Source organism: Fopius arisanus, unplaced genomic scaffold, assembly GCF_000806365.1.
Source record: "Fopius arisanus strain USDA-PBARC FA_bdor unplaced genomic scaffold, ASM80636v1 scaffold00107, whole genome shotgun sequence".
NCBI lineage: Eukaryota > Metazoa > Arthropoda > Insecta > Hymenoptera > Braconidae > Fopius > Fopius arisanus.
The window spans coordinates 119991-146847 of record NW_011887846.1 but is presented as its reverse complement, the minus strand read 5'-3'; the positions used below and the strand labels follow the sequence as shown (position 1 = coordinate 146847).

At 40.4% G+C, this 26857-nt stretch overlaps 2 protein-coding genes across 2 annotated transcripts in view; one reads left to right on the top strand and one right to left on the bottom strand.

Moving 5' to 3' along the window:
- LOC105271307 (short spindle 5) overlaps window positions 1-23796 on the top strand; it is a 28795-nt gene extending 4999 nt beyond the window's left edge. Inside the window, exons 4-8 of the mRNA XM_011312773.1 lie at window positions 7480-8311; window positions 13268-14423; window positions 16810-16936; window positions 21907-22046; window positions 22943-23796. Of these exons, the coding sequence (XP_011311075.1) occupies window positions 7480-8311; window positions 13268-14423; window positions 16810-16936; window positions 21907-22046; window positions 22943-23134 (2447 nt within the window). The 3' untranslated portion in view covers window positions 23135-23796. The remainder of the gene's footprint in view (window positions 1-7479; window positions 8312-13267; window positions 14424-16809; window positions 16937-21906; window positions 22047-22942) is intronic.
- A 156-nt stretch (window positions 23797-23952) lies between these two features.
- Window positions 23953-26857, bottom strand: part of LOC105271309 (uncharacterized) — a 15129-nt gene continuing 12224 nt past the window's right edge. The window contains exon 2 of the mRNA XM_011312774.1: window positions 23953-26402. Within this exon, the coding sequence (XP_011311076.1) occupies window positions 24249-26360 (2112 nt within the window). The 5' untranslated portion in view covers window positions 26361-26402 and the 3' untranslated portion in view covers window positions 23953-24248. The remainder of the gene's footprint in view (window positions 26403-26857) is intronic.

Sequence of the window (26857 nt, the reverse complement as noted above, 5' to 3'; positions counted from 1 at the left end):
TATGGTGGATTCCACGGTCTCAGAGGTGCACTAGCAGAGCTATTCAAGCTCTTAATGAAAGTCTGTATTTTTACATACCTGATAGAGACGAGAACAACAGCTCCTCATGATTCTCAACTCAGCAGCTCATGGTGTTGTTTGTGCTCTTCATCTGCTCGGTGCGATTGACATTTTCTATGTTGTTCGATGAAAAGAGTGTCTATCATCCCATGCTCCAGAAGTGCAACTAGGAGGGTAGAGTGGATTCATCTCTACTTTTCGTTACGCCTTGTTAGGCGGTGGACAGTTTTCGTTGTCAGATTAGGAACATGCAAGCGTACCTGACATGGAGAGTTCCTTGAGCCTGGCTGATCCTTTTGGAGAAGATAGTAAACTTCGAAGCTATCCTGGATTCTTCTCACATTGGATTATTCAAGTGCGTAGGTGTCTATAAGCCTGTCCAAGTCAGATTCAATAAAGTGTCTCCAAAACATCCACAAGAAGACGTTTGTTGCTGTATTGCTCATGTGGGAAAAGGACCCCTCAAGAATTATAGAGCTAGGCTTCATTCTATCAATATTGAGATACATCCGCAGATGAGAGAAATTCATCAAAAACAGGACTGAGTAGAAGGAACCAGAGGAGTAAGCCCCGTGGATGAGCAGAAGCGCAACAGTAGCAATTAGGGCAGCTGCAACAGAGAGACGAGAGAACTCAGAGGTTGATATCAATTCAGAACACCTGAGGCAGTTGATGGATACAGGGTTCGCAGGCCCGAAGCACCAGTCAAAGACAGTTCTTCAGATCTTGTGCTGAACGTAGACCTCGTTGATAATACGCTACTGCGATGAACCTCGAGGACAACGATCTTAAGAAGACTTCTGGGCTTGAGTTACGCCAATCAAACAGAAAATTAATGATTTCAGTTCAACTGCGCTCGAACAGTATCTCAGTCTCCTGGATCTGATGCCGGATACGGTCTATGTGATCTATTGGTCATGCTTAGCAAGAGAAATGAACATGAATGGATGGAGAAGACGCTGAGGCATCTAATAGAGGAAAGCGGCAAGCTCCTCGACCATCTGCTAGGCATTGCTTTTCGTCAGGATGAAGATGCTGGTAGTAAGCTCGTTGAGTATAAGGAAGCCCAAAAAATTGCTGAGAGGATCTAACTCTGCCATTAATCCTTCGAAGGAACCTTCCGGAAGACGCCCCTCTAACTCCAAAAACTTTGTTTTGCTAAGAAATTCCCACATGACACCCAAGGCTTTGCCTTGCAGTCCCTCGGAAGCCCAAAATTAAATCCAACCCCAAAGAATTCAATAGGATGCACTTCAATAAGAAGAAGTTCGGTAAGAATCTATTATTTGCATTTGACATTAAAACCATTTTAGATTAACAAAAATATTTTTGCATTGACGGGTTATTTTATTCAGTCTTATTGTCCAGCCCTATGTTTATCTCCTCCACCATACTGTTCAGACGTTTCAGCACCTGGGGCAGTGCTCGACTGCTCTTTTGAGCTGCCTCTTCCCCGGCATTATCTTAGTAAATCTTGCTTTGTGGATGGCTATCCGCTACTCGGCGGCTGGAATTTAATTCCTAACTTCCTCCGGCTTCGCTGTAATCAATATAAAAGTTGATTGTGAGTGCCAGACATAAGAAACTTCGACAGAAAAAAGAACAGGAGGAGGCGAGAAGTGCTTAAGCACGCTTGAGGGTGAGAATTGCGGAGAATAAAAAATGGTGATCAATATTGACTTCTGACATTCCAGGACATCACATCCATCGCACAGTTCGTACACTGGAACCAGGAACGTGGAATGACGTCACGTTTTGAAATCTGTCACCTTAGAAAAAATGACGGCCATGTGACGGTCAAATGACGTTATTTTTTTTATGTCAGAATTCCGGTCATGCTACCCACGGTCATATGATAACCAACTAGTTAAATGGGACATGACAGTCATAAATTTTCTTGTCACGAATTTTCGTCACAATTTACTGCTGATCAATAATTTCATGTTTCTGTTTTTCATTTCGACACATTTATTTCCCGTTTAAATCAACTTTTACATTATATTTCATTATATATATCATGAACTAGTAATCAAATTTCACACAGCTATGTTTATCAGTATCTCTTTTTTATACTTATTCCTCATCGATAGTTTATATTTTAATAAACTAAACAAAAACAACAAATATCATCGGGCACTCTTCAGCCTTCTCTTAAAAATAGCGAAACTAATAATTTGTGCAGTCAATGCACTGAACAAAAAGTAAACTCTGCAATGTACGTGATAAAAAGAATTTCAAAATGCAAATGAGTTCAGTCACATTCTTCAGCCTCATCATCGAACAAGTCAGGTGCAGCTGCAGGGTTTACCTCCTCACTGTTCACGATCTCCTCGTATTTTTTGTCTAGTGCTGGCATTTCAGTAGTTAATATATGGAGGATTCATTGAATTTGTCCTTGGCTAAAGAGTTGCATGTTGTGAGCAATGTCTGTTAACATTGTAGCTCCCTTTACTGCTAACCGATTGCGTTCTTTAGAATTAATCCAGCCAGATGTGCTGAAAGTACGTGCAGTAGGTGTTGACGTCGGAGGTACATTGCGAATGTCGATGGCAACTTGTTTCAAGGGTGTAGAAGAGGCCTTGCCATCATTTTACACCAGTGGCAGGCTGATCCTTCAGGTAGCTCTCGAAGATACCATTATTCATTTTGAAATCAATGAACTGTGCTATTACGTCATCTGCTTCCAAACTCAATCGTGATGCCACTTTGAAGATATACTCTGATCCCAGTGCCTGCTGTTCAGGGCTAAAATTCTCACCCTTCTCTGCTGGATCTAAGAGATTTTCGTCAATAGATAGGACGAAGAGCCATGTCTTCACTTTTTCTGAGACATTTAACTATTTTTGGTTTTCAAGTTTGTAATGTCGCCAATTTTACTCTAAGGAAAAACCGGATGTTATCTGCCCTTGTTCCCCCGATCAATTAAAACTCATGTGCGTCAGTTGATTTTTTTGCAGAGTCGGAAACAACAAACCGGATTAAAACCAAAGCGGAACCAAATTAAATGCCTCAGAACCAAAACCGAAAACGTAGATGAAAAACAGAACCCTGCGTAAACTGGCAGCCGAGGAGCTACCTAAGCGTTGGGTTTTGGTGCACGTAGAGGATGAAAAGGTTTCGTCCCAAGCAACTATCAAGCTCACGAGACAGCAGAACGAGGGGATGGACTTCGAAGACTGGGTCGTTCTGAAGGGCAACGACAGTAAAGGAACTTCGAGCGCCCGCTTCGATCAGTAATAAGATGTTGCAGTGCGGGAAGCCTTTAAGTTCAAATCTCACTGCGGGAATCAAAGGGTAAGTGTAAAGTTGCTCAAGAAGAACGGCAAGGAGGAAGATCAGATTAACGAGGAAGTCAATTGAGCCCTTTAATACCTCACAGGACGTATGAGATAGTCCAAATTAATTTGCACCACAGGACAAACGTCTCAGATATCCTACGATGCAGACAGCTATAGCTATAGCTTATTAAAGAACCATGGTTAGGGGATGGGAAGATAAAGAGCCTAGGCCCTTTGCCTATGCCTAGTTGTGGAAAGTTATCCCATGCAAACGCCGAGGAAAACCGGATAAGATTCTGCCTACTCATCAAAGGGATAGCGACCACTTTCCTACAACTTAGTACTAGGGATCTGGCGGTGGCCAAGATAAAAACCCAGTTGCGAGGAGATACAGTCTCATAATGCATAGTAGGGTCAGCTGATTTGCCCTACGGCTTCCCCCAATACAAGAAGGCGAGGGCCGCGTAACCAAAGTGGACAAGGACGGGCTACAACTCCTGCTTGGATGCGACGCCCATGATGAACTCCCACCATGTAGGATGGGGGAGGTTCAACAGTGTTGAATCAACACCAATGCAAGGGGTGAAGTCCTACACAACTTCATTGTGGAAAATGATCTCATGCTTCTAAATAGACGAACGGAGCTAATCTTAATTGACTGAAGAAGAGAGGAAGTGTTGGACATAACCATGTGCACAGCGGCCCCAGGGTTACTGAGAGGAATTTGCACAGAGAATCCAGAATGTACCCTGCAGACTCAACAACAAAGGACAACTGGACCACGCAGCCGGGTACTTTGGAGAGACGGTAAAATGTTCCTTTGAAAACAACTGTCTTTCCTACTCATAAGAGAACCAGTAACATTAGCTGGTGGAACAGCACGTCTGAGGAGCTAACTGAGGGATGCATGAAACAATGTACAAACTCTCATGGTAACACATACAATAGGAAGTTGCTGGAATAACGCAAGACTCTCCAAAGAAAGTACAATACAGCTCTGGCGAAAGTCAGGAACGACAGTTGGAAAAAGTTCAGCAGCTGTATGGGGAGTTTGTCTGAGGCCTCTAGACTAGTAAAACTTAACCTTGGGAGGATGGGGAGCCATCAATCTGGGGTTTTGCATCAAGGCATATGGCAGTTATGTCTGTACCCCGGCATAGACATTGAAACTGCTGTTGAGCGAATAATTCCTGGCTTCGCTAGACAGGATGTTGCGCAAGAAACTATCAATATGATAGAAGAGCAATATAAATCTCGAGACTGTGCTTTAGCAGCCAAAATCATGTCTCTGTAAAGGGTACCATAGGCAACAAATTCCTTGAGCCTCTAACGGTACCAGGCCCAGATGGCGCATTCCCAGGGCTTGAGCAGAAAGGAATCGACGTCATCGTAGCGCTGAGGCTTTGTGGCCCTGAGAACTGTACCAGAGGAGTGAGGGGAATCGAAAATTGTGTTTCTCAAGTCTGGGAAAAATGGCTACGTTAACCTAAGAGACTTCAGACCTATCAGTCTAACCTCTTTCGTTTTCCAGACGCTAGAGAGACAGATGGACAGATGGACAGAGACCACTTTCCTCATGGCAGTACGCTTATAGAAAGGGAAGGTCTACAGTGACCACGATGCACCATATGTTGACAGAAGTCGAAGAGGAAGTACAGGAAAATCGTTAGGCAATGTCAATATTTCTTGATATCGAAGGACTGTTTTATCGCACCAAATACGAGGTCACAATGAAACTCATCTGAAAGAGGTGCTACCTAGAGACTATCACTGACTGGACACGAAGCATGCTAAGAAGCAATTCATTGACAGCAGCACACATCAGAGCAAAGGTTGATCCATAAGAGGCTGTCCACAGGGCGGTATTTTATCTCCATTCCTGTGGTGCCTTGTAGTCAATGAACTTCTAGAGAAACTGAGGGAAAATGGTTTCTTCGTTTGTGGCTACGCGGATGATGTGGCCACCATTGCAAGGGGAAAGTCTCTAGACATGCTAAGGTATAGATCAAGTTATTCAAGAACGATGGAGGAATGATGTGATGAGACGAAGCCCAGATGAGACGAAGTGATGCGACGAAGCCCAGAGAAGACATCCACCATGACATTCACCAGGAAATACAAAGTGGTAACTTCTAAACCACTGAGACTGGGGAAGCGAATATCGCGTACCCCACCTCGGTGAGATATTTAGGAGTTCGACTCGATCGAAAGATCTATTGGAAGGAGCACATTAAAACACAGATGAGCAAAGCTTATGCCTCTCTTTGAGCATGTAGAAGAGCTATGGGCAGAGTGTGCGACTTTCACCCTAAAATCAGCATGTTGCTTTATAGGATGGTCCTGCTGCCGCGACTCATGTACGCAGTAGTGGTCTGGTGGCACAGGGCGGAGAGAGCGGAAGGAAGGGACGGGCTCAAGGCCCTCGAAGGGTATTTCCTGAGGGCAGCAAGCGACGCCATGAAAACTATGCCGACAGACGCATTGGAGGTGGCTCTCGAGCTACCGCCTTCTGATCCGCTGATAAGCAAGGCAGAATCAACCGCATACAGGATGGTATGTCAAAAAAATGAATCTTAGCCGGCGCAGCGTGCACCAAGCTGGGTATGCTGAGAAAAAAGCCCTTTAAGTAAAAAACATGACAACATCACCAGGAAGTCCAAGGTCAGGAAGCCATTCTGGACTTATATTCCTGCTAGGGAAAACTGGCCAGCTGTCAAGAGATCACCAAGGAATATTGTCATGCATTGGTACATCGACGGCTCAGGATACAAGGACCGTTTTCGGAGCGGGACTGTATGGATCGGCGGAGCACTATGGAAACAGCTGGTCTCTTGGAATCAAAGCCGCAGTGTTCCAAGCAGAAGTGTTGGCCATTAAGAGAAGAGCAGAGCTATTGGCAAATCGGCAGACGACGATCAAGTATACATGTATTTGGTCAGACAGTCTGGCCGCTATCAAAGCACTCCTAAAACCCAGTACGCCCTCAGAGTTGGTCTGCGAAACCATGAAGGACTTGAAAAGGCTGGGAAGCCAGGACAAGATGATCATCCGCGGCAAGGAGAAGGCGGACAGACTGGCGAATCAAGGTTCGCTAAGCGTAACCGAAGTGGAACCTATCGATGTCCCAGCGGTCGTGGGTAACAAAGCGATCAGAAACAAGATCAGGTGGGAACATCTCAAACGCTGGAATAATACAAAAAGCTGTAGGAAAGCCAGGACAACCATATCCGGCCAGAGCTCTAAGAGAGATAAACAGCTGCTTAACATGAACAGAATAAAGCATATAGAACATGAGAGATTAAATTCCCATTGCAAAATCATGGGCATAGGCGCGGACACTCTGTGCAGATTTTACATAGACGAGTTGGCGGACAGTCTGCATATTCTGTGCGAATCCACTCGAGCGATTTGATCAGGCAGCAAGAAGGTTCGCCTTTCATAAAGATGGCTAAAAATGCCGGACTTGAAATTTAATCCGTAACCCAGCCTAGGGGGCGCTACAATATCTCGAAACGGAGTTTCGTGGCGGCAGGGAGGCTATACCGCTCATCCGCGACGTATAACTAAACAATATTACCAGTAATTCTGCTAACAATATGTGAGTTGCTGTAGTAAATGAGCTTTTTGTCAATAATATCATGGTGCAAGAAAATTTGGAACAAATACTACTGCTCTTTCAAAATTTTGGAAATTTCATAGTTTTTAGAGCATGGCGGTTTTTTCCAAGCTTTTAAAAAAACAAACAAAAAAATCACGAAAGATAGAAAAAATTAAAAAAAAATTGAGAATGCTTTTTGCAGTTAGCTGAACCTGAGGGAAAATCGCGATCAAAATATGAGAGGTCGAGGGCACCGCCTGATCGAGTTGGTATGGACTGCCCCATATTTATACAAAATACTCCAAATTGTACCGTTTTTGCATTTTTGGTTCCCTATGTTTTTCACAATAAATTATGAAGATACTGGGATCGCTCTGAATTATTTCAAAGAGTTACTATCCATTACAATCCTCAAAACAAAGAATAAGAAACAGGCAATGCAGAAAGTAATAACGATATTCCTTTTGAGATATACGAGTGTTCATGTATCATAGAAAATGTTATGGAGGAACAATTAATGTGGGATTCCCTCTTTTTTTCCAGCGCATCCTACAAAGGCTGTTTATCAAAAAGGCAACAAGGTGTCTCCGTACTTGGAATATCCAATGACCGTTACAGATTGGCGAATATATCGCAATGAGGAAAAGAAATGGCAGCAGTTACGCAGAGGCAGAGCAAGTCCTCGGGTTATTTTACCTGTTCATTGTTTAACAGAAGCTGAAAATCTTGGACTCCAAATCATAAATGATTTTTCGTCAATTGAAAGGTCCCAAACTTCCCAAGACAGTGATTTACTAGAAAGCAGAGTACCAAGTATGAATATCACAAGCAAAACAAGGATTTCTTCATTTTTAAGTATCTTAAAAATATCAACAAATAATTCGAAGGAAATGCAAATTTCACCAAGTGATGGAAGTACAACGCTGAAAAGTATGAAACCTGGAATGCTGCAGTGTAATAAAAGTCGACCACTGCTAAATAATAAAAATGAAACTATACAGAGTGAGACGATCACTGGAAACGCAACAATGAATGAATTGAAAGGAGACAATATTGTCAACAATGTGGAAACATATCAAGATAAAGGCAACTTGTTCTTCCCCGAACATAAAAAAACTTTTCCTTCAGGAAGACATAATTTATCCCAGAAATGGCAGGATTTTCTCATGGATGCGGATGAGAACTTCTTAACTCTCGAGAGGGAAGCAAATATCATTTTGAAGAATGTTCACGATACCACCGAGAAAATATTCGGTACTGACGTTTGCGATGGTTGCTATGACGGCAGGAAGATTAAAGAGATGGGCACGAACGCTACGGAATCTAAAAATGATACTTTGATTATTGATAATGTGATAGCTGATGATACAGAACGGTAAATTTTTTTTCTAACTGATAAGCTCAACTCTCAGTTTTTTCTCATAAAAAAAGCTTGACCTAGGCCCTACAGTAGATATTTTTTCAGTTTCGGATGTGGAGTTTTCCCAGAGTATAAATTTCTGTCTCTTCTAACTTTCTGTCATTCGCCGTTTGACTAAGTCTGCCATGATTAATTGTGTTATAGTTCCAGAATTTTTCCAAAGATATCCGAAAGAGAAAGTTGTCGCAGGAGCGAGTAGATATTTTTGCGTATTGGTTAGGTCCTCCCTCTCAACTATTTTCAGATGCGATCATCTCATTCTTTAAGTTATTCTTCGATCCCTAGTCTGCGGACACCAATACCTTCCAAAAGGAGAACTACGAGGAGAACGCAAGCTCGGTTCATCGAGAGAAATTACCCATAAGAAACTTATTCTTGCCAGTCCAGACTTTATTGGGCTACCTCTCCGTTACGGCCGGAAGCCCTCCACAGTTGCAGAGAGCTTTTCCTCAGGCAATGTGGCAATCCTGTTCTACTGAATATGGTGGGAATGGTCCCCGACAATCTACGGTAACTTCTCCTAACTTAGGAAGGAACTCTTCAAGATACGAACAGTCATATCCCTCGCAAGATAGGCAATTCTACCACGAAAAAGAAAATCCTTGGATCCCTTCGCGTTTCAACTCAATGAAGAACTGAGGGACGATTCTGTCCCCTGTTCTGCACGAAAACATCGAACTCTTTCTGCCTAGCGTTGATGAAGGTTTTCTTTCTTCCCCATCTCCGATTATTTATTCGGCAAAGGTATTCGGTTTTTACTATCCGGTTCAGCGTTGATACAGTATCGGCGTCATTGCTCCAAATTCTGAATTTCCAACTTTGGAAACGATCTCAGCGACCATTTGTACAATTTATACGGACCCTGACTATCAAATCGCTGTTCACGGGAAAATTGTGCTCCAGGATCAGGCCGAAGGCAAGTGCGTCAATAATTATTTTGCGTGTATCCACGGATATTCCACGAGCATTATCCTGGCGATCAGCGACTTGGATCGGGGGATAGAAACCCACCGTAATCCATCCAATCCTCCAGGTCGGAGTCACCTTTAGAGATGACATGACCATGGATGGCCGCCTTCTCGCAGCCGAACGTCTCGACAAATCCTCCGAGAAGGCCATCGAAAGTCATTCAATCTCTTGGCCGGAATACTTGGATTGCCCAAGTGAAGTTTATAGCTCCTATCGCCTGCCTCATTTACCAATACGTACTTCTTTCCGTCATCCTCCAGGGAAGATCAGGCCCTCGGCGATGAAGACTTAGAAAATACTAAGGAAGTTTTTTAAGGTGAAGACGATGAGGAGTGCATTGAAGTTGACGCGGTCCATGGACGTCAACGCCACTCCTCTCGGTCAGTAATAATTCAACCAAACCAGTGTCTTGAGGAGTCCTTCTCGTCCTCGTGAAAGGTGTGCTCGCAGCCGAGCGTTTCCTCTCGATAACTTGGGGTATTGGAATTGTCGCGCTGTAAGTCATTGGAAATAGATCAAGCCATGCCGACTTTCCTGCTATTGTTGCAAGCTATGTGGGGTGATGAGTCTGAACTTTTCTCCTCCGCTGTAACCTTAACCGACAGGGAACCACATATCAATGCGCGTAATTCCGACATTCGTACGTCCATCTGGGGAATTCGGCTAGAGAACCTGATGGTCGGCTTCAGAGGATGCTTGTACGGCAGCAAACACCCAGCTACTTGCTCCGTTGACTAACGGTGATCACCCACTCCTCACTACTTTTCATTGGTACTTTAATAGCCACAGATACGAAAAAACTCAGTATGTCCGAATCCCTGGAAAAACATGGCTTGGCGATATACCCTAACGTCGATGACGATACACCGTAATGTCCGACGTTCAAGACTAGATTAGATTTATGTACGCGGATGGTCGGACTAGCCTCCCCAATGCCACCGAACTCAGATTAGAGTTATTGTAGCTCTGCTTGTTTTATGCACGGATTATATGTCCAGCCCGGCCTTTGTTGCCAGTCTTAACAGATCCGTTGCATCCTTGTTCGCGCTGGGGAAGGCAGTTCCCCACCAGCGCAGTCTCGTCGCTGCTAGAGCCGGACCGTCACATAGGATGTGTAGATTGTCCTCTTTTGTTTCATTACAGAATTTGCACCACCCATCCGAGTCCATGCCGATGACTCTGCAATGTTCTTTAAATCTGTCATGTCCTGTGAGCAGCCTGATCGTAGTGGCCAGACTTTTCCTGTTCATGGCTATTGAGTGTTTCCACCTTTTCTTGCTGGGGCCAGACATGATTGCCCTGGCCTTCCTGCCGGTCTTTGTGTCTTTCCACCGCTCTGATTGTTCACATCGGAGCTTTTTCTTTATGTGGCTTACACCCACGGCATGGGGGACTCCCATTGGCGAAGTCTCGTCCGCATTTATAGTCCCCTGCTTCGCCAGCCCGTCTGCCATTTCGTTGCCGTGCATGTTCTCGTGACCTGGGACCAAGGCAAGGGTTACCTTGTTGCTGGTCCCCAGTTTTTCCAGGCTCTCCATGGTTTCCCAGACGAACTTAGAGTCAGCACTGGATTTGAGGAGAGTTTTTATAGCGGTTTATGAGTTTCTTTAAATTGAGAACAAATCTCATGCTGCCGTCACTCTTGGGTACCAGAAAATAAGAGAATAGAAATTTGTCTTTAACCGGATGCTACTCCCAGATAGCTCTAAGCTACAAGAGCCATCCAATAGCCTCAGATATCCCAGAGGAAACGTCTGTAATGCTGAGTAGGACAGATTTCTCGTGGTCCCATTGGTTAGGAGGCTTAATGAATTTAATTTCATAGCCCGAGATCAGGCTTGAAATAAAACTGTCGGATGTTAGGTTAGACCAGGTGTGTGTGTAAAACTTCAATCTCCCGACGCATTCACTCACCTGAACTACTTTCTGTCACCTGTCATAGCAACTGGCGGAATGTTGCAGCTCGTGGTTGTCCGCCTGTCGAGTGTTCTGGTCGAGGCTAGGTTTCTACTAACCCTACTCCCTCTGCAGCCCATCTTCGCTGGCGGTCCCTGGGTCTCTGACGAACGTCGCCAGTTGGAATTTTTTAATCTAAGAGGAGGTCAATAGGTTTAATGGACAGGCCATTCTTCTCGACTGAACAAGCGGTCTTGTTTTTTGCTTCCGAATGGAAGCATTTTTTTTTTTGACAGATCAGAGCCGAATAATAACTCGTCCGGGGTGAAACTCTCAAAAATTAGCTTAAATTCCTTATTATAAGGGTAAACCCTCCTGGTGTTCGTGAGCTGATGTAAGAGTTCGAAATTAAAGCGGTTAACATCACCTAAGCGTTCTAATAAAGTGTGACGACCATTCATCCTCTGACGAATTCTCGCCAAGACACGTAATTTCCTTTTGAACTTACTTTTAATATTTGTCGAATTTTATATTTATTGAAAGAAAATAAAAGAAAAGGAGCACTGTACTACGGCCGTGTCGATCGCATCGCGCACAGAAAACGTTATGACGAGGGACAGCGCATGGACTTGCTGGGAGATTTCGTTCCCTTTTCGTTTCCGTTGAGGTAGTACTCCCGGTACATCATGAGTCAAGCTAGAGTACTGATGACTTTGATTAGCGCGGTAGTTTGGTTTGATAACATTGCTCAACGGCTTGCACACTTGTGTGAAGCATTTCCATGGCTGTGTTGTGTTTCTGTCATGAGAGTTCACCTAACCTGAATAGCCTTGTTGCCACGTCAACTGATTTTTTCACTTAATTAATTAATTTCAACATTTATAGCCCATGAATAAAAATTTTGAACTGGCAAAATCTTCTTTAACACGGCATATAATTCACTTCCAGTAGTGCATCCCGGATAATGCAAAGAAAGTCTAGAATTTCTGGATTTGAAATATTCGCCGGAAGTTGAAGGGTGTTAGTTACTGTTGTGATGATGCATCAACTGAGGCTATATGAAAGCCTGGATGCTTGAAGGCGACAGCGCCGCGAATGTTTAGCCACATTTTTCTTCTTATATCGTAAATAAGTGGGTTAAAAATTTGATTAAATGAGAATGTCGAAAAAACTACAACCGAAACGATTATGTGAATAAGAATATTGCACGAAGAATGAAAAATATCTAATGTGGCAGTTGCCAACGTCGTAACATTAAATTGTGTGGCGGAACGGTAAAATAGGATGCGTGAATTCTTTTCGAAGCCCATTTTTTTACTAATATTCTGGAGTTAAAGGAAAAAGATATTCTCATCGATACATTTTTTGTAGTCCCTATCTTTGTCTATAAACAATGTGTATTTAAAAATATGCCTAATCTTTCCTTCGCCTTCCTTCTTTTTTGCGCAAAAATGTGGGCCTTCGACCATTTAATTGATTGAATCCTTTGCGTGATTTTCATTTTCATTTTTCCTTACTGCTTTTAACGATTTCTCCGCTGGGAAGTGGTATTTTATACTTCCCGAACTCGAAAACTTGAAAATAACCCCGGAAAAATAATATCCTCACTGCTGGAATAGAGTTTTTTTTACTCGTTCGTAGGCCGAAGCGCCTTCGGCTCGCCTCGTCAAACTCCACACTAGTAGAAAATCCCATCCCAACAGTCCGGAAGTATACTATGACTGAGCTACTTTACTGTTGTGATTTTGACGACATTCTTCAAGATTCCCGTCTCTGGCATTGGAAGACTTATAATCGCCTAACAATGCTTTAAAATAATTTATAATCCTGATTTCAATTGATTTGTTCCCTCTCTCAATTCAAAACGCGGAGAACAATTGAACAAAATTTTATGATAAGAGGGTAGCTAACATAAGTTCTTGAAGATGATGAACTAGTTAGTATTTAATAAAGTTGCCCATGATTTCATGATGATGTTCTAAGCGACTCCCTGCTTATAAATATTAGACCCCAAACCTAACCGTTGCCATTTTATCCATTGTTTAGGTACATTGTGGGTTCCATAGGCGTCAGCTCTCATGCAGACAACCTGCCGGACTATTCTAAAAGTGAACCACTAGTAATTCCCTCTGAGGATCGAGTCTTTAAGACGGCAGTAATTGACACAATTGCACTTGATGAAAAGCATCAAGTACTCTGTATCACTTCAGGAATCTCAAAACAAATCAATCACGTTCCTAGGAGAATTCTTCCAAAACCACCATTACCCAAAAAGAATGTGCTTCCATGCAACTGCAAATTCTCAAACCCAGATAAAAATTCCAACAATGTAAATGCATCGTCACACACTCACAAAGACCCTAAATACATCTTGGAAAACAGCCGACTAGAAGAATTTAATGGGCACGAAAAATCGTATGAGCTCTCTATAAGTGAAAAAAAAAGAAAAGAGAAAGAAAAGACAAATAAGACCGATCGATCGTTTCGTGCGACTGAATCGGATAAGACTACTGAAGAATATCCTCCTGCAGTGGACGATAGTATAGAGGAGATTAAAAAATGTAAAAAGTGTAGTGATTCTCCGGATACGTGCCAGCAAAATCCACTTAAGGAAATATTCGATCGGCTTATGAAAGAAAAGGCGATTGAGCACGGAAAGGATAAGCCTCCCATAAAATCAGAACCAAAGAAGTATAGAGAATGTCTGAAAATCTCAGTAGAAGGTGTGGCTTCGAGTAATCAATGTGTGGTGACTGGAATCTCAGTGCGAACTCCAATCACGATCACTCCAGTATCTAGTGAATCACAAGTTGATATACACGCTTATGAGAAACATCATCATTGGTCAGTGACTGAATTCGTACCTCATGCCGCCACAGATGTACAAAAGGTGGTAGAACATGCTTCCAATGAAATGAACAAACAAGATGTAACCGATAAGGAACAAGTTGAAACAAAAATTGAAGAATTGTTGAATGAACCAAAATATATTGATATTGTTGATGGGTCGAAAATATCAACAAAAGGCCAAAAAGATGATGGGGCTATTAAACGAAAAGAATCCAAAAAGCTGGAGGTAGATTCGAAAAAAATCAGTGCTGCGGCCAGAGATAAATTAATTGGTTCCTGTCATAAGAAACGCAAAGTTGAGAGAACAGAAAAACAAGTAGAAGAAACAAAGAATTTGCAGAAATTGATGAAGGTATGATATCAAAGTTCTGTATGAAGAAAGATTAACGATAAAAGTACCCCACATTTATAATTCACCTGATAATTAAAAACAAAGAATTAGGCTCAACGATTCTGTTGGTGTTCCATTATAATCCAAATTTCAAACTTCCGACCCGGCTGGATGATGGAGCTAGATAGCTAGATGTAAGGGGGGGGAGGGGGGCGATGGGAAATATTCCCCTGAAAAAACAGTACGGTGAAATGTGTCTGTGGAGTTATAAGACGAAAGGGTAAGGAAAGGCGATGGGAACGACGACTAGGGGTCGTTGAATGTTCATGCACAGTTCATTGAATAGAAGGAGAATGAAGGATTGACTCGGAACAATGATTAACTAATCTACGATCCAGTAAATAGTTGAGTAATATAAAATATGAGAGGGATCGACTTTTAGACGAAGATTATTTGCATGATGGGGTAAAAAGGGTTCATGGAGTTAATTATCCTTTGTTCATGCATTTCGATGTCTGCCGAATGGACGGTGCATAACCATTCCATTTTGCGCCTAGTTCACACACCCTGTGGGACACTGGAGATACTGAAAATTTTCATCCCGGGTATTATTTTTACGACGTAGTCCGTGGTTAATCTTCCAGATCCCGGAGCCTCAGAAAAGTTTCAGCCCCAAAATGCTTACGGAAGAATTTTCACCATCCGCTTCACTAAAACTCCTTCATCATTGTCAATGGCAGTAGTTTAACATCGTCAAATAATTTTTTGATGGAAACTGAACTGAAGTAGCCCGTGAGCCTGCTTACGCAAGTCGAACCCCAAACTGAATAAATGCTTCAATGTGGATTTATTCAGTCCCTACATCAGGTTCTGATTTCTTAAGAAAAATGATCGACGAAGGAAGAACCCAGGCCATAAAAAAAACACTTTTTCCGAATTGAACGTCCCAAGTTGAAAAAAATAATTAAAAATTAAGCAAGTCGTCGTAAATTCCGGAACCTAAATAAATATCGCATAGGTTAATTAATGATTTCCAATAATCAATGCGCTGCGTATGAGGCAGTGATAGAGGGCGAGGGATTTCTATATTTTCCCTAATTAAAAATGAATGTGTTCCATAAAGAATAGTAAGCATAAGGTCGAACTAAGGGTTCCAGACCCGAGACCGAACTTCGCTTCGCTTGGATAAAAACGCGTTTTCGGCCACAATGACATAAAATAGCATCATACACAGAGAGAAGAATACTGGAAAAAATACGTAAAAAGTTCCGTAAAAATGAATGTGTGAAAAGTAAACGTGGGGCGAAACGTAAAATCGGAAAAAGTGCCGATCATTCAGAATATTTTACCACTCGGTCGGTAAAAAGTGACCTTTAGAGGTAGAAAAATTACGGTACCCAGTTCCGTAAATTTTGCCGGGACTGGAAATTACGATTCTAACCTTGTTTCGCTCGGTTAGATCGAAGTTTCCAGTCCCTACGAGAATAAAATATTGTGTGCCTCACGGAAATAAAGTATTTTCTTACTCATGTGATTATACTCACATTTCGTCAAAAAATACTTTACTGCCTAGAGGCACAATGTACTAATTATCCTTCCGGCAATAATAATTTACTGAGTGGCGTGATCCGAACTTAGACAATGATTCGCGATCGGGTATGACCAACAGTCGTACCACCAACGCTGGAATTTTTCAATTCGGTCACGTAAAAATTACGGTACGTCACGTAAAATTTAAGTAAAAAACTGGATAATTTTTACGTTCCTCGGAATAATTTTTACCGGAACTGTGGTAACTTTTACAAGTTTGTAAGAAATTACGTGACAGTCACGTAAATTTTCCAGAGCAAATAATAAAATTTACTGTTCGTCTCTCATTTTTTCCCAAATTCTCCCGTAAAAAACAAGAAAATGACACTCCAGCCCACGATTACGTGATTAGTCACATAATTTTTCCTGTGTTTTTCTCTCCGTGTAGCCACAGCGAAAAAAGTGATTCTGACTCATGCGCGTTATAATCCTCGTCTCCGACTCGGACTATAAAGTCGCATTCGTCAGATTCCCTTTTTTCGTCCTAGGCGTGAAATATACTATTTTACACGTGAAGTGTTTAGCGCGCATATATGCATTTCGATTAACACATGGTAGATGTACGAGTTCGATATCCAGTTAATCTCTTTTCTTTAAATAGCCGATGAAATGACTTCATGCCTCATTTCATGTCTTGTAATGAAAATCTTAATTAATTTCAACTGCAAAACGGAAAATGAGTAGTCGGACTACAACTGCGCAGGTTTTACCACCTCTACTCATTTTTACGGACAATCGGCTGTGGCGTAGCCGTATGAGTAATTATAATTCTAATATATCTGTCTGTAGTCTGTCTTCGTTTTTCTTGTTATTTCAGGAAGCTTTAGAAGAAATGGCTGAAGAAGGATATCTATTTGCGAAGCTACCACAATGCGATAAAATTCCGCCTCTCCAGACATGGATTCTGTACCGCAAAGGAGTCATAATGGAGAAAAAAATCGAAAGTAATGGATTCCTCTGATAAACGAAGAGTAAAGTGATGAAAATATTAAGAGATAACTCAATAGTAAAATTCTCGTCGACTCTTTATAAAGAAAATCTAAGTCTCAAAAGAGCATTGGTTCTCAGCTAGAATCAAGTTTCTGGCAAAAAAATTTGTTTAGAAGGTTGATAAAGGATTACAATACTAAAATTGTTCAGGATACATAACCGGGAAAAATCAGGTCATGCATAATCATTTTAATTTTACTGATTAGTTATAATGGATAAATATTCAAACTAGACAAAACATTGAAAAATTGGTAACACGTCCCAGAGGTCTCCTTCTAGGTTTATCATCGCTCAAAATTAATTAGCAATGATTTGTAGATGATAATTTTTTTGTTGATTTCGAACGGCTAACGAAACTTTTGGAAGGCCTCTGCCAGGTATATTCGATTTTTCAGGATAATGAATTGATTAATAGCAATTTTTTGATGGTAATTTTCGAATTTTCGAGAGCTGGCCATTTGCAAAGTTTTGTCACGGTCAGATAAGTAGTTACTTATTTAACTGAGACCGAAAACTTTGAACTAGTTATCGACAATTTATTAAACATAGTTTTCGGATATTTAAGAGCTAATAAAACCCGAGGATAGCTTTTAAAAAGTATTTTGTTAACCGTTGAAAATGACGACAAAACTGATTATCTATACCAGGGCTGGGCAAACTATGCTCTGAGAGCAAGTCGTGCTCCCGACCTCTATTAGTGCGTAACAAAGGGTAGACGAAAGCCCATTGTATCGGGTGATGGGCCTTTATGACCCAGGTCGTAAAAGCCCTTCTCCTCCGCTGAGATCAACCGAAGTGGGGGTGACGCTTAAGAAAAGGAAAAGAGGAGAAATTAGACTCAAGTAAAGGAAAAGCAGAGAAATAAGTCGATGAGAAAAATTTCAATTTTTTTTCATGTGTGCATTAAAAAATAATCAAATGCGCGACAAGTTTTTCCCTTCCGAAGGATAAATTCTTGCCAGATGCTTCATGGGGTACTCCCCACCTTAGTACCTGTGAAGCCCCCACTATGCTAGTACTAAGACCCTTATTATTGAAATGGTTGTAAACTTTATTGGATTTCTAATTCGAGTTTATGGCTCTCTCCGAGCTACCTGGAGATTGCCCATGCCTGATCTATACTTTGCAATCCTCCACGGTTTTGTCACCTTTAGGAAGAGAGCGAGTTTATTGAAAAATCACACCCCGATGTTAACCTATTATTGTTAATTATTATAAAAAGAACTATTAGAATCATCAGAGAGGAACTACGTGTTCTGGCGGCCGGGAACGTGTACTTATGATATAGAGTTAATATCTGTTAGGTGGATGGGCCAGCAAGTAGGGGGAGTTATTCCACTACAAATCTCATTGGTTTAGACTTGCATTTTTATCGCTTTTCGACCTGGCTCTGGCCAGAATAACCCCCCTGGCCCAGGTAAAAGTCCTTTGTCGAGCCCCCCCCCCCCCCCCCCCCCTTGGGGTCCTTTGAGTGTTCCTGTGCTTTAGACCAGGGCCCGGCAACCTGGGCTCATCGGGCTCACGCGGCTCCCGAGGTTCGTTAGTGAGAGCTGGGAGAGGGGCCTCATCCACTTAACGAAACTACCTGCTCTAATTCGATTTTTCTCTCTCTCTGAGGCCTAGTTTGACCAATATCAGCAGAGGGCGGCCGTGTGATCGAGCGGCAATTTTCAACTTTTCATAAATTTGAAATATAAATATCAATTTTTCACTCGAAATAGGCAGCAATATTAGACAAAAAAATATTTCAATGCTTTCATGATGAGCACTCACCGTGGAGAATTATTTTATGTCCAGACGATATTTGCAGCCATTTACTAAAAAAAATGCAATATTTGACGGCAATTTTAATTTGAATTTGAATTTTGGATTTTAGAGGGATGAGCAATATTCGTGCAATTTCAATGTCTGTCGAAAATCAATAAAAATTTATTAATATGCCGTTTTCAATAGTAATGGATGGAAGGATAGAACTTGGATTGCCCCGAATAAGTGACAACTATGTCCGACAGTTTCGATGAATGACCATGGTCAATGGAAAACGCGGTTTATATGGTGCACTATAATATACTCGAACAGTGCCAGAGATGCTATCCTTCCATCGAAGTTAAAGATTAGAAGGTACGATTCACCGGAGAAATAATGAGAAAATTGATTTTCTCATGCTACGAATAAAAAATTTCATTTTTCATTGTGACGTGGCAAAATGATCAAAAATCAAAATGTAATATGAAAATCGGCAATGGAATTTCCAGGAATATATTCCATAGTCGACAATGGCAACTTTTCATTTTTCAAATTTAGAGTTCCAATATTACTATTTGAAAGAACAATAATAATTGCCGACTACCATTTCGGAAATAAATTCTCCAAGGTTTTCCTATGCAAATTTTACTTTTTCAATTTTATATTTAAAATTTTAAACTGAAATGTGGCGCAAATTCTGGTGAGTCCGCCATTTTTATTCGACTCGCACGCCACTCTACGTGGCTGACTAAAATATCGTCACCACTGGGACTTACTCGCACACAATGGTTGGCTAATTGGGTACATATTAGGATGAGAGGATTATCCCGACCCTTGTAATAGGCTGGCTCCCGACTACCTGAAGGTTGCCGGGCCCTGCTTTAGACCTGGAGACAGTGAGATAACCCGCCGTCTTCAACCAAACATGGTGACATTATATTACCAATTTTCAATTTCTGATGAGAGCCATTCACATTTGATTACAACATCTGTATAGAGCAGATCTTTTCTACTACGGAAGGTATTGACTCTGGAATTTATATCAGCAAATCTACGAATTTCTTCTGTAGAAACTTGAATTTTTAATCGATTTCATTAATTAGTTGAACGTACAGAAATAATGGACGACCTTTCCATTCTTTTCCCTTAGTTCTCGTTTTGCACGGCGAGGCGGCCACAATTAAACTAAACCTTCGTAGTTGATTTCATGGTCTGATTTTTTTCTTTTGTATCTTGAATGATCTTCGTTTTTTTACAAGTTTTTTCAAGTTTTATCTACCGTTACGAACACTTTGAACCATTTTTTTCTGCTAAGATCTAAAATGGTTCGGCGTGAGAATCACTTTTCGATTCAAGCTCGGTGGCCTGGTATAGAGGTTAAGGTCACTGCTTGACAACGGATAGGTTCCAGGCTCGAACCCTGGCCGGGTAGAATGATGAGATCTAATCATTTAAAGTCATCATCGCCATAGACTCACACAGAATCGAAGCCATGTATAACAACCATTAAAAAAAAATTCAATCCTCGGCTATCTTCCACTCCATGACAGTATACCATTCGGTACTTTAGCACTCAGAAATGGGCTGGAAGGATCGATCAAAGTTAACAGTTTAAGGATGTTCTGCCGGTATTTTGTTATTTTTCCTATTTTTCTGAGATTTATTGCAAACTATCGATCGGATTGGGATATGAAAATATAGCGTTTGTCCGTTACATCATGATTTATCTTTTCACGAAGTTTCATCCCGATACACCAATTTTTATAATTTTTCATTAAAATTTATTGATTCTTTATTAAATTTTAGTGGTTTTTTATTAAATTTTAGTGAAAAGTTACAAAAATTAGTGTATCGGGATGAAACTTTATGAAAGAGTCAATCATGATGGAACGGACAATCGCTATATTTTCATATCCCAATCCGATCAATAGTTTTCAATAAATCTCAGAAAAACAGGAAAAATAACAAAATACCAGCAAAACATCCTTAAGGTTGTTCTCGCGCAGAATTTTTTTTCGACAGTTTTCGTTTAAACCTTTATGGTGAATAGGTTGAAAAAATAGTTCCAAAATGAGCCCTTTCCGTTTGCAGTTGACCGTTTTGAACTTGAGATATAAATTTTTTGAAATTCGAGTGATTTAACACGTGTTTAAATGGAGTTTCACCGATTAGAATTTTTTTTAAATCAACGGCTCGACAGTTTGAGAAATAAAAAAAAACGTGGAATACACATCGTGGGAGGAAATGCAGAACAGAAAATCAAATCGATTGACCGTTTGGTTTACGCAATATAATTATCGAAAATTCATAAATTTATAGAATTTAAAATAGTTAAAGTGGAAAATATATAGTTATGCTTTAACTATTCATGCACAATGCAATCAATCAAGTGAGACTATATACCGTCAAAAGATTGTGTTCTAAACTGGCCCGTTTTACAGCGAATAAACTTTTTATAGAGACTGTCGCGCGACAACAACCTTAACTAAAATTTATGCAATGTCAGCCTCGAAAAACTGAAGTTGCTCCATATTTTTTTCTTAATTTAGTTATAAAAAAAAATCATTCAAAAAGGGTGCATAACCCTAAAAACAAAATTGTTTGTACCATAATTTATGATTGGTCCTCATTAATTTTATTTCCCCACGTGAATGTTTTGGTTTCACGTTTTTGAAGCTGTTCAAAAAGCCGAAGATGAAAATTTTTAGTACATCTGAATGCTCTGAAGATCCGACCCCTGACCTTTAAATAAATTCTGAATAACGGAAACACATCTCAAAAGTTACATTCGATTTGACAACGTAGAGAGTATGAATATTTATATTGAGGTGCAGGTATTAGACCCGTATTCTCATCCTCTAAATGATGAGAAATTATTTATAGATTATTGGAACGGGTTAATGTATGGTGGTATCACTATTTAACATCTTCTTTCATTTTGGTAACTTTTTTATTTTACATACCATAGTTCCTGCAGGAACTACGCAACTCCTTTTCTTATTCAATTAAAATAGATCATTATTTATTTACGCGAATATTACGATAGTGTCCTATCACAAAATTTTATCTGACAATGTAACATATGAGAGATTTATAAATTATACCATAAGTTTTATAACATTTCAATTCATCATGGTTTTACATTTAATTCTCGGAATATTCTATCTGCATTCTTCAGAAAATCTTGCAAAAACTCTGAAAGTTTGGGAAGCTTGTGGAACCAGTATCCCCAAGAAAATCAAAGCTCCAATGATGGATATCTCAGAAAAGCAAAAGTCATCTCTTACGTGGGATCAATTTCACAAAATAAGATTGAAGGTAAACTTTTGGTTGTAAATTCATAAAACTAATATGAATCAATTCCGTAACAATTTCTTCAATTTAGATTTGAAATTCCCCGCTACTTAAATTTTTTAATTGCATTGGAAGTTATCAATCTATTTTTCAGACTTAAAAAAGAATGAGTTATTACCGAAAAGGCATTTTTCCGCACTGCTTCTCACGATTTTTGATCTGGAAATTAGTATTACATACTTCCCAATCTCGAAAACATGAAAATCATTACGGAAAAATATTTAAGTCTTTTGGGATGGGGTTTTTTTTCACTTGTGCGGTTAGCCAGTTCTCGCCTTCGACTCAAACGCCAACTTCACACGAGTAAAAAACCTCACTCCAATAGCCGAAAATGTACCATTTCGGGACGTGAAACCTTACAAAATCCACTGTTGATTGGAAAATTTACCTTTTTCACGCCCTACCACATGAAAAATTAGTAGGGGATAATATGTTTTTCATGGCTAGGGCATGACATGTATTTTTATTGTACAAGTGAAAAAAGGGCATTTTCTAAAGTGTGATGAAGTACTTTTTTCACTTGTGCCGTAATATACTATTTCCGTACTGCTTCTGAAGAATTCTGGATTGGGGATTGGGAATTATAGCATACTTCCCAAACTCGAAAACTTGAAAATCACTAGAGAAAAATATTGTTCTTGGGCTGCCGTTATGGGATTTTCTTTTACTCGTGTGGTTAACTGTTTCGCTTTTGGCTCTACTCATCAAACTCCACTCAAGTAAAAAAACACCATAACTGCAGGCCGGAAAAAAAGTATTTGATAACAAACGAACACATTGTGGCGTAATTTTATTTGAAATTTGGAATAAGAGCACAGCAGTTGTAAATAACCATTTGTTTTAATTAACACTGTCTTTAGATCACCTCCAAGAAAAAAACATTTCACAGCAGCGTGCGCAAATCTCGAGTACTTCAATCAAGAGCGATGTGGGCTTGTATGGATTATGAACAAAATCCAAATGCACGCTTCAAAAAATCATACTTTCTATACCAAGCCAGTAAGGAAAACGATGGATATCTTCTCAAACCCTATGGCTTCCAGGGCTGCTAAAATTGACTTTGGCACATTCAATACAGCGAACCGGAGACAACGCCATGGACTTTCACGTTATTCAATGAATATTTTTATAAAAGCGAATTTGAACAAATTTTTATTAAACATTTGAAGAATCAAAAAATTCTATAGTCAATAGGAAAGAGTATTTTTCCGAGCTGTGGGGATGATGTTTTTGACTCGTTTGGAGTTGACCTTCGGGCTGAAGGCAAGAACTAGTCAACCAGAGGAGTAAAAAAAAACCCAGCAACCCGGCCAATATTTGTCCGTAGTAATTTTCTAGTTTTCGCATATGGGAATTACGTAGTACCAATGGCCAGACGAGAAATCGTGAAGAACAGTACCGAATAATCTGTTAATATATCAATGAATTTATATGCAAAGAAATAAAAATAATATCTGAATGAACTAGACCCCAAAATTGATGTAAAACAGAAATGTGGTGAGTTTCTCACGGAAAATCGGAACGGTTTGTTGTTGCTTGTCACATTTTATATGAAAAATATTTCTTCCTTCGTTTGCTTCGACCCAACTACTGTATTAAATTTTACAAAGTAAGGAATTCACCAAATTCATTACTGCGATTCATTCAAGATTTTCCCGCCGTATTTCTTACAGTTTCCTTTTTGAAAAACAACGAATAGCAAATCGTCTACAAAGGATAGAGGACAACCAAAACATAGATGTGCACCATTTCCCTTTGTCTCTAAAAATTTCTAATAATAAGTTATTTGTCTCTTTTTATGGATCTGGTCCGTAACCTAGTGTGACAAAATAATAAAATATAATAAAATAATGAACCTTTGTACGAAATATCATTTCCTATTTTTATTTTATTTCCAAATTATTAAATTATAGAAGTCGTCTATAAGACGTCTATTACTGTCCCCATAACTTGCTACTCTCTTCAGTTCCTTGCCAACTCACCTGCAGCTTGTCTTTATTCACATACATTTTATAAAAATCCTCGAAATTGTAAAATTACAACATAGATATGGTACCCAAACTTTAAGATGCCTAAAAACCACGACTAAAATTCTCAAACACAATCCAATGAATGCTTTCATAGTATGAAAAATATAATGCTTCGATCTTCTCTAAAGTTCGATCCTCACAGATGATCAATCACCATAGTGACGATTGATAGCTTCAACTGGGCTCTAGCCTTTTTCGGTAGTCTGTGCATGAATGGCTTCAGTTTTTTTAAAAACCCCCCCACTTCTCTTCTGATAGGTATTAATGTCCTCCTGGTCCTTGCACTCATCCTCTTCACTCTCTTCTTCCTTCTCACTACAATCTCCCCACCACTCTCACTAACATGACCACCGAAATTCTCCTTTAATCTGTCATTAACATGTTCATCAACATCAACATGATTATCTTGATTCTCTTCCTTTATTAAAGTGGCTTTCATCTCCTCACTAATTATCTGCAAACATTCTTTCTCCTCCTCGTACTCCATCTCCCCCATGTAGTCCTCCATCGTCTCCTCTATTTCTTCATCAAGAGCCTCTATTTCCTCGTGCTCTTCGCCAATCGCCTCGATCGCACAATGATCCTCCATGACCTGCTGTTTATGAACACTAATTTTCTCTGAGAATTTCAATAGCTCCGCAAAATCCTCATGATCCTTACGATTCTCCATAAAATCGTGAACTTCCTCGACATTGGATACCTGAAACTCTTGGACATTTTCAGATACACGATTCCTTGCTCGCGTTTTCTGCTTTCTCTCCGCCCTGCTTTCCATCTGTTGATTACAATATCCCTCATTCTTCTTTGAAGGTCGCCCCTTTTTCGTAAGCTTCTTCTCTTGTTGGGGAAGGTTAATCTTGATCAGGAGACCTGGTGGAATACTCGATAAACTGGAAACTGGAATGGGCTGTCCCAGGCTCGAGATGTTCCCAGGAAAGGGAAGAATAACTTTCTTAGCATCCGTGGAAATATTAGTGATTGGAGTAATGTTGTTAGCGATTGTGATAGGTTGAAACTGATTAGGGAAGAGTTTCCAGTTGTTGGAGGCTGGAGGAAGGGGAAGTTTCCTTAGGATTCTGGTGTCGTTCAAGGGCGGGGGTTTGGGGATGTTGATGGAAGTTGGACGCTTCTGCTTCCCTCTCTTCTTCGCCAAAGGTGCAGGTTTGTTCATCACGAAAGGTTTTTTGCTGGAAACTAGAGGTCGCCCTTCCATACCTTGCCCCAATTTTTCAGTTACATTTGTCGAAAATAAATGTACATTTTCGAAAACGTCGGACATTGATTCTGTAATAATGGTTTCAGAAACTTTTTTACTCTGGTCAACAGCTTTAATCGTTGGAACAGCATCGCAGGGTCCCACTTTCTGAAACGATTGCCCAGCAAGAAAGTGTTTAGAACAAAGAACAAGTTTGCGAATTTGATTGGGTGACATTTTGAGAAGATCTTCTCTCCCAAGAAATTGACACCACCTTAAGCATCTTCCAATCTCGTATGCAGGAAAGGGATGGAATTTGTATTTTTCTATTTTATTCCGAGGATCAGCCCGAGAGCGGCCACAGGCAGCGCACGCCTGACTCTCGAGAACAGACGGAGGCAGAGGATCGAGCTTCTTGGGTTTGTCAGGTTGACGGAAATATTTTTGATCTACTTCAATTTCCATTGCATACTTGTCATCATCGGTTAAATCGTCTGGATGTTTGATGTTTGGTATTGCATGGTCTACGAGTCTGTTTCGGTATCCAGGCATGAACTGAGACTTATCGAAGTGATTGGAACAAATATAGCAGTAGAGGATTTCCTTTCTCGTAAGGCGATAGTAAGAATCAACACCGACAAAATCCAACCACTTAAGACATCTGAATTCTTCTCCTGGAAAGTGGTGGAATGTCGTACCATCATAGTTAGGTCCTGCTGGATCGGTGCGATATCTTCCGCAGAGGACACATATGATGTTATAAAGACTTTGCTTGGGATCGTAGATGGTGGGCACTGCTGTGCAGTTCAATCTATCGAAATACTCATTCAGGAAGTATTTTCTTTCGAAATGCTTGGAACATACCATACGCTGGAGCAGCTGCTTTTTGGTAAGTTTATAGAGGTCCTCCCGACAGCAAAATTCAAGCCACTCACGGCAACGGGTGTCGTAATTCACTGGAAAGCCGAAGAACATGTATTCTTCTTCCCGATTGTTGGGGTTCATACGAGAACGACCACATACTACGCAAGGATGCGGCATTTTGCTTATCATTTATCATAATCGTGAAGGAACCGAATCAATTCTTCATCTGATCTGAAAAAACACAATTGTAGAAATGATTAATAAATTGAAACAACACTCATCAAGAAATGTATGGAGGCATTGCTTCAAGTTCTTGATGAAATGCTTATGTTTTAACAACTTTTATTGCATTGCTTAAATTGAAAGATTTGTGAGTATTTCCAATTTACAACCGAATACCCACGGAATTCATAATGGAGTCCTCAATGTTTCAAAAACAAAAATCTAGTCACGAAATGATCAGACCAAAATCATTATACAGTATCGATAATTGAGAAAGGTGAATACTTGGAAGATTTTTTTTTTTGCAATGATCAAATGGAATAACTTTTTTCGATCGTCGAGCCCCGATAATGAAACAGATTTTTTACCGTTAGAAAACGAACTCAACGCCTATACAACTAGTTACAAGTTAGCTAGAGGGAAGAGCGGATAGAGAACGAGGCTGGGGTTACGGCAGTGATAGT